Source organism: Henckelia pumila, chromosome 1 (assembly GCF_033568475.1).
Source record: "Henckelia pumila isolate YLH828 chromosome 1, ASM3356847v2, whole genome shotgun sequence".
Taxonomy (NCBI): Eukaryota; Viridiplantae; Streptophyta; class Magnoliopsida; order Lamiales; family Gesneriaceae; genus Henckelia; species Henckelia pumila.
The window spans coordinates 96,458,779-96,473,129 of record NC_133120.1 but is presented as its reverse complement, the minus strand read 5'-3'; the positions used below and the strand labels follow the sequence as shown (position 1 = coordinate 96,473,129).

The 14,351-nt window shown below is 36.7% G+C and overlaps 3 protein-coding genes across 6 annotated transcripts; 1 reads left to right on the top strand and 2 right to left on the bottom strand.

Moving 5' to 3' along the window:
* Positions 1 to 3,432: 3,432 nt before the first annotated feature.
* LOC140874505 (uncharacterized) lies at positions 3,433 to 8,292 on the top strand. 2 transcript variants are annotated; one of them, XR_012148136.1, is made up of 6 exons: positions 3,433 to 3,763; positions 4,328 to 5,657; positions 6,265 to 6,534; positions 6,801 to 6,956; positions 7,100 to 7,396; positions 8,182 to 8,292. XR_012148136.1 is itself a non-coding variant. In XM_073277799.1 (5 exons), exons 1-5 carry the CDS (start codon positions 3,756 to 3,758, stop codon positions 7,217 to 7,219), a joined length of 1,884 nt encoding a protein of 627 aa, XP_073133900.1. In that variant the 5' UTR covers positions 3,433 to 3,755; the 3' UTR covers positions 7,220 to 7,440. The 2 variants fall into 2 exon arrangements, 1 of the variants encoding a protein (XP_073133900.1); XM_073277799.1 differs by lacking the exon at positions 8,182 to 8,292 and having other exon boundaries at positions 7,100 to 7,440.
* LOC140892710 (uncharacterized) lies at positions 8,009 to 9,129 on the bottom strand. The gene is made up of 3 exons (XM_073301678.1): positions 8,864 to 9,129; positions 8,612 to 8,769; positions 8,009 to 8,305 (listed from the first exon to the last, which is right to left on the bottom strand). Exons 1-3 carry the CDS (start codon positions 8,942 to 8,944, stop codon positions 8,218 to 8,220), a joined length of 327 nt encoding a protein of 108 aa, XP_073157779.1. The 5' UTR covers positions 8,945 to 9,129; the 3' UTR covers positions 8,009 to 8,217.
* A 466-nt stretch (positions 9,130 to 9,595) lies between these two features.
* Positions 9,596 to 14,129, bottom strand: LOC140878275 (nonsense-mediated mRNA decay factor SMG7-like). Of its 3 annotated transcripts, none has more exons than XM_073281884.1 (6): positions 13,765 to 14,129; positions 13,082 to 13,167; positions 12,385 to 12,978; positions 12,191 to 12,313; positions 11,893 to 12,101; positions 9,596 to 11,783 (listed from the first exon to the last, which is right to left on the bottom strand). In XM_073281884.1, the coding sequence occupies exons 2-6, from the start codon at positions 13,130 to 13,132 to the stop codon at positions 9,860 to 9,862; spliced, it is 2,901 nt and encodes a 966-aa protein (XP_073137985.1). In that variant the 5' UTR covers positions 13,133 to 13,167; positions 13,765 to 14,129; the 3' UTR covers positions 9,596 to 9,859. The 3 variants fall into 3 exon arrangements, with proteins under 3 accessions (XP_073137985.1, XP_073137979.1, XP_073137976.1); XM_073281878.1 differs by having other exon boundaries at positions 13,082 to 13,196; positions 13,673 to 14,128; XM_073281875.1 differs by having other exon boundaries at positions 13,082 to 13,196; positions 13,775 to 14,128.
* Between the last annotated feature and the right edge of the window lie 222 nt (positions 14,130 to 14,351).

The window sequence follows — 14,351 nt, the reverse complement described above, 5'->3', positions numbered from 1 at the left end:
ACTAACGTGATATATAAACTTTTATCATTTTAAAAAATAATATTAATAATTATAAAATAATAATCATTCTAATTTATATTTTATTAATTTATATATATATATATACACACACACACACACACACAAATTAGAGGTGTAGAATAACCATATTGATAGCAGGGGCGGTCCAAAGAAAAATGAGGCCCGGGGCAAAAATTAAAGGAAGAGTTTTTTACATTAATTTTTTTTTAAAAAAGTTGATATTTACACTCCATTTTTTGTTATTTGTACTACATTTATAAATAAATTTGCACTTCATTCTACACATGAATTTGAGTGTAGATATCAAATTCCATTTAAAAAATCAAATATAATTGAGCTATACGAAATTATCATCATATTTTGTGAATATAATTATGATCCCGAAAAAAAATCACATTGAACTATTAACACTCACAATTTAAGTGCTAATTTAATTTAAAAGCAGTTAATTTAGTCATTAAAGATAAATTAAATAAAAGTCCCACTTTTCAAAATTAAGTTTCGAAATTTGTACCTTTAATCTATAATTTTCAACCACGACATAAAATTAACTATAAATATTAAAATATAACATTAAATTAAAAATAAATTAAACGATTCATAAGTCAAATTTTAACGCACACAGAGATCAAGAGAAAATTGGTCGAACATCAAGCTATAAAAATCAATGCCAAGAACGTGAAAAGTGATGGTCGACGAAAAACAACATCAAGTTGAAAGGTAATGAACGAAGCGACAATTGAACATATTAATTTGGGTGATAGCTTTTTTGTTGACAATATATAAATATTCTTTGATTTTTTTAATAGCTATTATAATATAATAAAAATTAATTGAAATACATTAATACATAATATTTATAATATACATCTATAATATAATTTTTTTAAATTTGGGACCCCGCCCAAAGTGGGGCCCTGGGCACGCGCCATGCCCGCCCTGGGGCAGGGCCGCCCCTGATTGATAGGATCGATCACGGTGTGTAGAGGGGGTGAATACACACTTTTAAAACATTTCTTGAGCTACAATAGCTCGGTTCTTGAAATATTTAGCACCGATGAATTAAATCGAGTTTGGTTTTCAAACCAAGCGGAAGACACTCGAAATAATCCTTCGTAGAAACTAATTTAACATTTTGTAAATCATTTTAAAATGATGCAAGTTGGAAGATGAAAACAGTTTAGTTGAAGCATTTTATCAAACACTTTGAATGCAACATTTAGGTATTTTATCAAACACGTAAAATGCTTCAACAATGCAATCCAAAACAGTAGCAATAAATAAATGCAAGAAATAAAGAGGCAAGGATTTGTTTATGGATATTCGGAGATTTCAACAACTCCTACATCACCCCTTCTTTCACCTCGGAAGGATCCACTAGAAGAATTTGATCTATACAAGCAATTTGTACAAACCCAATCCGGTTTAGGGCTGACCCACTGCCTAAACAAGAACTCCTAGTTACCACTCGATTGTAGGCCGCAGCCTCACAATCCGCATAATATTTTACGCCTTTATGCCAAGACTACAAACACAATCTTTAACGTCTTTGTGTAAAGACTCTCACTCAACTAATATATGAAATACATCTCTCTTTTATATGTGAGTCATGAGTTGGGTGGGGTGTGAAGAACTTGATTGGAGAAGCTCAAGAAATCTGTTGATATGTTTTTCACACCTTGGGCTTGCTCTCAACTAGCTGGTAAATCTGATTTCGATGCCCATGTTTTGAATCTCCTTCAAAATCATGTGTTTGAACTCCAAGATGTTGTATTTATAGGCTTCAAGAGTGATATAGCCATTAGACACAGAAATAGAGCCGTTGGAAACTTTTGTACTGTTTCTGTACCTTTTCTAGAACGTTAAAATGAGTTTCACAAAATTGATCTTGGTAAACTGAATTTGGTGCGAAACTGGTACTGTAGCAGTTTCGGCACTGTAGCAGTTGAGCGATCTTCAGTTTGGGTGGGTAAACTACTCTTGGCCAACTTCAGTTTAGGTAGCAGTTTAGCAACTTCAGAGACATGTGATCAATCTAGTGTTGTATATCTTGATTCGTTGATTTCTTGGCAAAGTGATAAACATAAAGTTTTAGCCCTTAATCTTAGCTTTCAAACGCCACCAAAATCAATCAATTCGGAGTTCATATTCAAAAGTTATGTTCGAAATACCAGAGCTGCTCAAAATTTGTTTAGCACAAAATCAGTTGAGTGCATGCGACCAATTTAGTGCTCTATCTCTTGATTTGTTGATTTCTGGGCAAAGTGCTAAACACAAAAATTGTAGCCCTTTCATTATCTTTCCATGGAATCAAGAATCACTCAATTTGGAGTTCATATGCGAAAGTTATGCTTAATACACCACATTGTTCCAAATATTATGCTCTGCAGAATTTCTGTTCCGAACCAGTAACTTCAGCGCAGTTTATCATCTCCTTAGGATCTGATTCAGTCTTTGACTTGTGAATATAATTTGTAGATCATTGTCTTATATTTTCAACGCATGGTGAATCGTTCCTTTAGGATACTCGAGCTGCAAGATATGACCAAAATACCAGAACTGCTTGAGGTAAACTGATGGTGTATTTTCTGCTAAACTGATCGGGTTCAGTTTGGTATTGCGATGTCTATTTGACAAAGATAACATCCATTTTGCTCAAATGACGTGAAACAAAATATGTTTCAAATTGAGTTTTATTTGCAGTCATGTTGGCGGATAATCATTTGCATCTCTGATATCTGAGATATCATCAAAATGGTAGAACTTGCCAGAGATTTAGTTTTGCTAACTTTGAGTTTTGTTTTTCATCTTCAATTTAGCAACTTCACACTAGAGTAAATATGTTAGAAACACAATAACAAGTTTTGTTATAATCAAAATCAGGATTGTTTGTGTTCCAAAACCCAACACATATACTTGTGCCGTAAAATTAATTTACAAAAATAGTATATTCAAAATTTATTTTGGTCGATCATAAAAAAATTTCTTACAAAAATCTATATAAATTTAAATTTATATGACCCCTAAATATTTTATACCAAAGAAGTTTACATGCGCACAACGTAAACCAAAAAATTATGTCCTAAAGTTGAAGAAGCAATGAACATTTAACCAATAATCATGATTCGATTTTTTTTATCAACAGTTTTTCGAATGAACGGTTTTTCATATACAATTTATTTGACTGGTTTACAAACTATTACGTTAATCCAAAAATTTATAAAAATATGTACCTAAAAATTCTGCGAGTCTAGTGTTATTAACTTATTATAAAATCTAGAAATCGTTTACTAGAAAATCATAAAAAGAAAGGGCCCAAGTCTGAAGACTAAAATTGGAACCCAAATCGCGGAACCCGTAAATCTCAGGGATCCGACCCGATGTGGTTTTACTACATTCCTTCTCCTCCTTTCCTTACGTTCTCTCATTCCTCGCCGCCCACGCTTAGGTTTTACCAAATCTAACATTTTATTTTTGTCCCAAAATTATTCTCAATATCACCAATTTAGTCTTCGATTACTCTTTCCTTTTTCGATTATCATAAATTACGATTGTGAATTTAATCGGATGCGGTGTTGTTATTGATGGTGGCAAAATTGCATGTGAATGGTGTTTGATCCGTATGGTTGAATCTGCCAAACTTTCATTTATTTTTGGAAAATGCTCGTCGGTGATACATCACGCCTCCTGCGCAAGTTAGCCTCGACCCTTTTCTGCCAAGCCCTGCCTTCGCCATGTCAAGGTCTCTGAAAGCTCTCTCTATGTATATTTATATACGAAAGAATGATATCTATTTCGTTATTTTTCCGTTTGTTTGTTCGTTTAGAGCAGTTTTAATTGTTCCTTCCTCCGCAAGCATTTAATTCTGGCATTTCCTCGGCTCGTATATTATAAATAATCATTAGGAAAATCAGGTGGTACTTATGCTATTATAGGTAATAGGCTCGTGAATTTCTGCCAAGAGTAGCTTGGATGAGGGTTTTTGATGGTCGGATGAGCTTGATTTTATTGATATAAATAAATTCAAGTTATGTCTTTTATGGAAGTCATGAATGAAATTGTATGTTACTTTGTCTTTATGGCATTAAATTGCCACCTAGGCCCATTTAAATTCACTTCTCTGTGTGTATTCCTTGTTATCTGTGGAAATACCAGAATTTGTGTACTAATAGGGGCCCTAATTGGTGAGTTCTAATTTATGCAAGTTTTGTTACGATATTAAAACAAAAACAATATTGATTGCTCTCCCACCTGGAATTGAGAAATTCTTATAGACAGTTCTTTTAATCTACTTGAGGTGCTGCAGATCATTGACAGTTATCAGGAGAATATCACAATCTTTACGAAGAAATCAGTCTAGTATTTGTTCAGAGGAGACCAAATATGGAGCCATCCTTAGAGCTGGGCAATGTTTTATTCAGTACAGATTGTACTCTCGTTATTTGTTACCTAGCGGAAGACATGCTTGGAATGCAACACGTGAGTTCGAAAATAGATCCTATAATGGATGTGTCAGGAGCTATTCAGCGATTCCAAAGAGCAATACGATAGCCCAGCATGTCCAAGCTTCTTGGAAGAAGTTGGCCCGAAAGTCCACAGAGTCTGGCGAAAGCCGTCCAACCATAAATCTGGTTGCTCAGGCGTTCAGTTTGGCTTTGAGTCGTTCTTATATGGTTATACCCGGTACTTTTGCTCTGATGTGTGGAACTCAGTTAGCATGGGCAGAAGCTGTGCCAGACACAGATATTTTTCAACCAAGGAATACATTGTACACGCGCGCAGAAAACAGCCATCTTTTCATGACCAGACTGATCCTTTCTGTATTTGAAAGCATTTACTTGTTGTTGAGAGCCTTATATTTGGCTGTTCTGTTCTCACCAAGCATTACCATGGCTCCGTTTGCAGATAGTTTTGGACCTCAGTACAGGAAATTGTGGCTGCGGGTTGTTCATCAAACTCTAGAAAGAGCAGGTCCGGCCTTTATAAAATGGGGACAATGGGCAGCCACTCGGCCTGATCTGTTCCCTAGAGACTTGTGCATGGAATTGTCAAAACTTCACACAAAAGCGCCTGAACATAGCTTTGCATACACAAAAAAGACTATTGAAAGGGCTTTTGGTCGCAAAATTTCTGAAATTTTTGATGACTTTGAGGAGGAACCTGTGGCATCTGGGAGCATTGCTCAGGTGCATCGAGCCTCATTGCGGTCTCGATACCGCGGTCGTGAGATCAAACCATTGCTAGTTGCGGTTAAGGTGAGACATCCAGGAGTCGGGGAGTCCATTAGAAGGGACTTTGATATTATAAATATCGTGGCAAAGATTTCAAACTTTATTCCTGCTTTAAATTGGTTGCGACTGGATGAAAGTGTACAGCAGTTTGCAGTTTTCATGTTGTCTCAAGTTGATCTTGCGCGTGAAGCAGCTCATTTGAACCGTTTCATATACAATTTTCGTAGATGGAAGGATGTTTCTTTCCCAAAGCCTGTTTATCCTCTAGTGCATCCAGCTGTTTTGGTGGAAACTTTTGAGCATGGGGAAAGTGTTTCTCATTTTGTCGACGAGCTCCGGGGGAATGAACGCACTAAGAGTGCTCTTGCCCATATTGGAACCCATGCACTGTTGAAGATGCTTCTGGTAACATAATGATTCTGTTTCATTTTTATGATATATCTTGCTATCAACCTGATTGCACTATAAGTACGCGTTATAGCAAGTCAGCTCCTCATTGTGATCAAGCCAATGCCGGAACAGCCATTTTCTTTTCGTAAAGATGATGCATGACATTTGTCTAGACTGACCATTCTGTAGAAATAGCTGAGTTGTAGACCCCTGCATATAGAATGTTGTTCACCAGTCATGGAATTCAGTGAAAAAACTGTGATGCCAACTTTTTTTATAACTGCCAAAAATGTAATCGCAATTTGTTTTATGTTGCTTTTTCAAATTATTCTACTGATAAGCTAGTGACATGCAGCACATCAGGTGTTGCTTTGATGTCTGCTTGATGCTTTTCAACGATATGATTTGGGATCTAAGTGACTGAGTACCACAAAGATGTGGCTTCCATTAATATAATTGGTATATACGATCTATTTGACATGTTAGGTTTTATTTATTTTTAACAGGAGAGTACTAGTACCAACAACCCTCTGTGTGGGGTAATAAAGAGTCGTATGCCAACTGTTATTGTGTGGTTGACTAGAGATGCCTATTCTGAGATATATTGTTAAAATCTTGTCAGGTCGACAACTTTGTTCATGCTGACATGCATCCTGGAAACATCCTTGTCCGAGCAGCACAGAACAAGCCTTCCCGTAAAAAGCTCTTCAAAAGCAAGCCTCATGTAATATTCCTTGATGTTGGCATGACTGCTGAGCTCTCCAAGAATGATCGTGTAAATTTATTAGAATTCTTTAAAGCTGTAGCTCGGAGAGACGGCCGAACCGCAGCAGAGTGCACACTTCGATTGTCAAAGAAACAAAACTGCCCGAAGCCAGAGGCCTTTATTCAGGTGAATTAAGAACTCGATGGCATTTTCATTGGTTCAGATGAATTTCACACAATGATAATATTAGGCATGGCTCTTTTAACGTTGCAATTCTGAATTAGATGTTTGCATTACTTGGTTTGTTTCTTGATTTCTTTGGGATTTGATTTGCTTTCTGTACAACTCTCAGGGCTGCAATTTAATATAATATTTCATTGTAATACTTTTCTATACATGACAATGAAATTAAGATTCTGCTATGAATTTCATTATTTTTTCTGCTTAAATAGGTGGTGAAAGAATCGTTTGATTTCTGGGGCACTGCAGAAGGAGATTTGGTCCATCCTGCAGAGTGCATGCAGAATTTACTCGAGCAAGTTCGTCGTCATAAAGTTAATATTGATGGCAACGTTTGCACAGTTATGGTCACACTTTTGGTCCTTGAGGTTGGTTCTTGGTTCATTCTGAAAGATTTCTATACCCAAGGCACATTTCGTTTTGCTTATGCTTCTTCCAAACTCGTGTTTGAGTTCTATTCTTGAATGCAGCAGAATGGTATTTTTACTTATTTTGGGGGTTTTACGTATAGGGGTGGCAGCGGAAGCTCGATCCAGATTATGACGTGATGCATACACTGCAAACATTGCTTCTGAAAGCTGATTGGGCAAAGTCCCTTTCTTATACAATTGAAGGGCTAATGGCCCCGTGAATAAAAACTCTTTAAACAGCTGCGGTTGCCGCATAACAATTTTTGATAGTGTAGAATAACACTCATATTTTGGCCTGTGGCAATTTTGCGAGGGTGAATATAAATCATCTTTATTTATAGATTAATTTGAGGTCTTTTTCTGAGGCTTTCCACGCCCACGCCCAAAAGACATTTGAGGTAATTCATTGATTTTAATCTCATGTTTCACAACTGTGTTCTGTTTTGTTTCTGAATATACATATGGTTTGCTAGTTCTCACTTTCCAAGCTTTCTCGAAAGTAAAATCGAAGATATTTAATTCATTTTCATTTTCATTTTCATACCCTCAACAATTTCCCCTTGAATATTAATTTGGTTGTTGCTGTGTTTCAAGTCTAAATTAAGCTGTAATTTTTGCACTGAAATTTTACGTCGAAGTTTATGCACATAAATGATTTCCCACCGATGGGATATTTTTGATAAGTTAGTCCTCAACATTTGAAGAGAGTCGTTGCCATAACAATGATTTCTTCAATAAATCAAGAGAATACCAATTTTAGTCCAAAATAAAAAGGGAGTACTTTAGACGTTTGTAAACCGGATATAGAGTAAAAAAGAAGGGTGAATTTGCCTTTGATGTATTGCATTCGTGCTAGAGCTAGACTAACCTATTTCTTACATGCATGACTGCATTTATAATTGAGTAACTACCTTTTAAATCATGTTTTTTGCAATCTTTTTCTGATGGTAACCAATGTGTCAAAGCTTACATTAAGAACTAAAATAGTACCAGTAGACAGAGACTCTGAGTTTAACGACTTTTTGAATCCTGTTGATTTGGGTTTAGAAGTTAGAACATTGTAAATTTGTGTTCTGAAAATACACCTTTCAGAGACGATTTCCGCAAAAAGAACTTTTCTTTGAACTGTCAAAATTTGTGTCAATCATGCGAAAATTTGACAATACTGCTGCATTTCAAACAGATATCACTATGAGATGTATGCATAAAAACATTTGCTTCAATCGCTCTTCTTGTTGTCTTTGGGTTCTAACCCCAACTCCTGCATCTGATGTTCAATCGAGACAAGGCCTGTCTCAGCTAGAAACCTGAGGGGAAGAAAAAACAGAACGGACGTTTAATAATATAGGGGCCAGAGCTGTTTGTTGTATGTTTAAACTCTACAAATTCACGAGGTTCCAAATCAAACAACAACGGGAGAAGTACAGCAAATCTGAGACGGATAAAGGTTCTAATAAAAGTCTAAACACAGCACCAAACTATGTAAAAAAATTCTCTGTGCATCGTACATCTCTTTCCACGGTACAAAAAAGTTTCAGCTTTGCAGGAAAAACAAATGGTACGTTCAATTGATTGATACAACAAGACTGCTGGAAAACATGAAATGAAGATACCTGGTAAGGAGCAAGAAAAGGGTTCCCGCAATTAGAACAAGAAAAGTCACATGGAAGATTAGCATAGAGTCACTAGAAGAGAACGCCAATCCCAGCATCGCAGACAGACACAGAGCCAACATCAAGAATGCTATCTTTAGTGTATTCCAAGTGGCACCCTGAAATCATAGCACCAAAAAGATCGAAACTTTGATCAATTCCGAATCTTCATCACCGCAAAAAGAGAGATGGGAAAAATTTATTTATACGGACGTTGACTCCTGGAGCCAAAGCTCCAAGCATCACTGCTTTCGCAGGGGAAATATCCGCTGCAGTCGAGTGTCTACCCTCCATTTGGGGATGTTCGATCGTGGAACAGATCTCTGCTACAGCTATTGACTGTGCAATTGCGTGCAGAGAGAGAGAGCGAGGCAATTGCAACTGGGCCGCAAGAAAATGGCCTACGGGCTTGTCAATTGTCCATTTATAATAGTTTGTACAAATAGGCCACACACATTTATTTATTTGATTGATCTTGTAAACGCATTTTTCTTGATATATTATTTATCCATATATTAATTATTTATTTTACATCATTTAAATCATTGAATTTAAATTATTATATTATCTTTTATAAACAATATTATTCATATTTTATTTATTGTTAAAAGAACAAAATGGTAATTTATCATTTTTTATATAAAATTTAATCAATCAAATCAAATAAACTCTAATCTATCAATCAAATAAAATACTATATTAACTATAATTTTTTATTTATTTTTTATTATATTATATTACTTATCTATATATTATTTATCTTATCTAAACGGTATATGAATAATTTATTTTGCATTGGGATGATTATAAGTATTGATTAAATTAAAACGAACCTCATATGGGAAAGATGGATAGCAACGAAGACACTAACATTTGCAATGTGTTATGTTTTATAACAATTTCAGACATATTCATTAGCTATATAGAATATTCTTACCATGACGATGATAGTTTAAAACTTTAATTTCAAGAATCTACATGAATATACAAATATACTCCTTAGATATAAACACTAACATAATCATGATCCTAATCATTTATCTGGCATGCACATGACAAATATAGCGATTTATAAAAACAGGTTCTATGATAAGTTACTTATGATACATTGACATTGAAAAAGGCATGGAGCCTACATAGTTTGAGGTGGAGACCAACTTGAAAATAAGTTGAGCCAACCGCATCCTAGCATATACCCCCGACTTCTATTCAGTTTCCAATAAAAGTATGGCCCCTCAGCTGCAATTCTGGTTGCAGCAGCCACTCCCTCTCCTTGAGATACTGCAAAAGTGGTGGCTGTTCTTGTCTGATCTCCATGCCAACACCACATAAATAAGGAACTGCTCTTTGGTAACCTGCAAAGAATTTTCCGGTCGTCTGTTCTTGATCTGCTGACCCATACACAGGAGATGTATTTGGATATAATTGGGGGCTCCCAAGATAAACCATTGGATTTGAAACCAAATGGTTTCCCCACTGATCACATAGATCACGCCTGCAAACTTGGTTTGTTTGAAAATTCTCGAAGGCGGGGCGAGCGTTGTACACAAGCGGTGATATGTGGTTGGAGGTACTCTCCACATTCTGACTGTTTCTGTAGTGATAAAGCCACTCTGAAGAACTCATTCCAAGAACTGGTGGGTAACCATTGACCAGACCTGAGACTCTGGGAGGAGTAGACCCTATCGGTGAATGATTTGAAACACCATTTGTGTATGGTGCCGCACCTAGAATCCCATCTGATCCATTCTGGTACTCAGGTGAGATTAATGGATTTATTTTCAACCAAACCGCGTTTTCTGGTAACAGAGGGGCAGAAGGTACATAAGGAGGTGAATTGTAGCTCATTGTTAAAATAGGCTCGTCGCCTATCTCGAAATCCTTTCTTTCCGATATGGATAGATCGGATAAGGACATAGAGGCTATTTCCTCGATAGAATCGAGCTTCTTGTGTTCATTGAAGTCTTTGGTCCCATTTTCTACTCCATACTTCGAATCTCCCCTATTGAGGACCCATGCACTTAGGGAGGGAGGTCCAGTGGAGTGGGTTGATGAGTCCTTCAACAGCTTGTGTTGTCCTGAATCAAACACAGTGGAGCAGAAACTAAATGAATCACCATCTTCCGACTGCTGATTGGAGGAAAATGTTGTGGCATGGCGTAAACATTCATCAAGTAGCGTCGTTCTCTGTGTATCTGTGGCTTCATGACTAACCGGATGGGTTGTAGATTGACGGGTATAAATTGGGGCTGAGTTGTGTCTCGTGATTGGCTTGAAGAGAATCACTTCTTCCTCTTCAGCAATCATTAATTGTGTTTTCTTTAGAGTTGACGACGTCTCTGCACTTCTCACCACTTCAAGGATGGAACCAGATCCTGGGACGGATGATTCTGCTTGGCTCGAACATTCTTCTTTCTTGAAACTGCAGAAATTTCTTCCCTCTTTGTCTTTGGAGAACCAATCTCGCGAACTTTTGGCTCGGTCCACAATTCTGGTAGCAGAGTGAATTATGCGCTGAGAACGCCTTCTATCAGAATCGTCCTCCCATTCCTGATTAGTAGTAGTGAAATCCAGCATTTCATGCACGTGGGTTAACGGGTAAAAGCCCCTCAACTCATGATCTTCCCAAAGAGCAGTATTATCCGCATCTACTCTGCCCTCATTTTGATCAAGCCTGTTCAAGAACTCAGATAAAACACCAAAAAAATAAGACATGGCATTCACAACCCTTTCATCAGCAACATGCATTTCTGCATCATCAAGTGCTCCGACTAACCACTCTATGAAAACCAGCAAAGCTGGTAAAAGTGGGCATTTTGCCATATTGAAGTTCCGACATCTTTCAGTGAGTCGGCCCATGCAAATGAAAACGGTAGACAATGCTAATGGTGTATATTCAGACTGCATCTTCTCATCTATCCCTGTCGAATCTTTTAGTTTTGGGTTCTGGACCAGTCTATGAAGAATGAAGATAAATGTGGAAACCAGTTGAATGGCACGATAAGGACCCTTTCTCAATGAATCCACAAATTGATAAGACTCCATTGCTCCAGTAAGTTCTGCATCATTAACTTCTAATAAAGCTTCTAAACTGCTCAAGGTATGGGCAAACGTGCGGGGGAATTCCTCCAAACTGTATTAAAATGAACCACTGATTTATATATTATAGATTGAAGTAATAGTAATGCACAGATGCATGAAACCGTTGATAGCAAAGAAGCAAAGATCATGGCAATAAGTACCTGGATCTTATTATGAAGAAGCTTATAGTTCGGATGACTGATGACCACAGATCAAACATTTCAGCAGAAGCATGCTTCGTCTCAGCTATTTTGCTTTCTTTAGGAGAACCATTCTCTGCAGTTGGTATATTCTGAAAGAAATTTCTACTGGGTATATCGTGAAAGTTAAATACCTCATCAGACAATGTCAGCAACTGAGTAGTGTTTATCTGAAAATCCACCAAAAGAATAATGAAAACAGTCCATTTCAAACAGTTGCCATGAAGTATGAAATCCAGTAGCCAAAAACTGCATTAACCTTTTCAAAGAGTAGCACAAGGTTTCCCCAGGCATCAGGAAAAGGCTCTTTCACCTCTAAACTCCTCATCGAATGATACAATGCAAGAAAAGAATCGCCAACATACGTCGCCAGCAAAGCCAACTGCAGACAAGAAAAAATACCTACTTTTATTTCAAGTTGTAAAATGAATGTGATGTAGTTGGATAATCTACCTGATTATGAGGATTTCCACTTTCTGGCCAAGTTTTGGTTGCTTTTAGGTAGTAGTTTGCTGCCACAGACCATTTTTTAGCATTAGGTTTTTTAAGAATTTCTGCATACCTAGCCAAATCACCCAGACAAATTAAAAGGCGGTGGCATGTAAATTGACACTTATGCAGCTTTGTTGGCTCAACAGACAACGAACTAGCATTATTGTCCTGCAAACCTTCCTCCAGAAGTCCACAACTTCGTTTAAGTTTGAAAATCAAATCATTATAGAATGTTGATGCTTCTGATAAGAACGACTTGAATCCTTCCAAATGGAGATCAAATTTGCTTGGAGAACCAACATTTTGAGGATGAGTCTCCTCAACATCTTCTTTATCCGAAGATTGTTGTCTTATTCTTTTGCGGAATTCGTTAATCTGCTTGTAGTGCAGCTTCCAAAGAAGATATTCCACGTCTTGAATCTCAGCCATCTCATCAGTTGACAAAAGAATTTTCTCCAATCCTGTTCTGACTTCATGGTATACCTCAAGAACCTCACCATGCAAGATACCTTTTGAGTACATCAAAGGTAACAACCTTTTCTCATTACTAACAACCTATAACATTAAAAATAAAAAAAAATAAAAACATTAGGTTCCTCTAATTCCATTACTGACATCATAGTACCAAAATATGTTGGAAATTTTATTAGGAAATCACCTCAGCTAAAAAGTTCTGTGCTTCGCTTTGATTCTCAAGAGAAGAAGACATCTCAAAGCTTATCCGTGACAGCGAAATCAAAGCTTCTTACTTTAGCCGAAATGCAAATCAGCAACTGTCAATTAATTTAATCCAAGCATCAGAAAATCGTAACCATAAATGTCCATATATTTGATATTACACACAAGCCTATACTATACATGCGTCTCTGCTTAATAATACGATGCCATTTATGCAGAGTGCATTAACAATACAAGCCTTGAATGTGAGTTTGATAACATATGACTCCCTTTAACCAAGTATAGCTATCCGATTTCACACGGCATATAACCAGAAAAACAGCCCCTTTCCAGCTTTGGAGCTCAATCTCAACCCTCACCAAGATAAGATATATGAAAACAATAGTAGTTGCAAATCATAAGAATTACCTTCATCAACAGATAAGTGCACAAGACATAGGTGATCAAAACAATTATTAGTCAAAATTAACTAACCTTAAAACATCCGAATTAAAACCAAACAAAACAAAGTAGAGAGCAGACGTTTAATAAATATAAGAAAAAGTACACATATTAATAGCTTAATCAATACCTCACTCAATTCTTTACCAAATTCAATTCTCTCAATCAAACACCCCAGACGTTTAAGAAAAGCTCGATCTTTTAAGCATTAAGCACCAATACGTGAGAGTACCTCAAGAATATGCAGTCAATGGAGAGAACTAGCAACGATCGCAACAAAAACCCATAAAAGATTCTCGAAGATTACTGCAAGGCTCCGTACAGTAAGAACAAAGACACGCTTTTTAGAGAGAAAGAGAGCCCCGGGACAGCGAAGAAAGAAAGAGGGAACCGGACACCTGTGCGAGTCGTAGTTGTGAAACAGACAAAGGAGAAGGTGGCTAATTGATGATTATTTAAGAAAAGAGATTGGTATCCCATTTGATATTTGTTTATCATAGACGAATTTTTTCTCCACAGTGACTGGATTTTGAAAGGGAAATGCGTTCAAGTGGAGCTTTCATCATTAACATTGGATCCTGAATTCTTAAAATATTTTTGGGAGAATCCCTTGTAATCCAAGTTAACATTTCAAGATAAATTTAGCTCCCATAGATTTATGAACATGCAACACTTTGAATATTTTTTTTGTTTAGGTGGCTCGCCCCTTTTCATGATTTCTTTTGGTTAATCGCGTTTCCCAATTGACAAATTTTGTGGGAAAAAAAAAAGCACAAGAGTTTTAACAGTGGGCATATGCTAAGGACCAA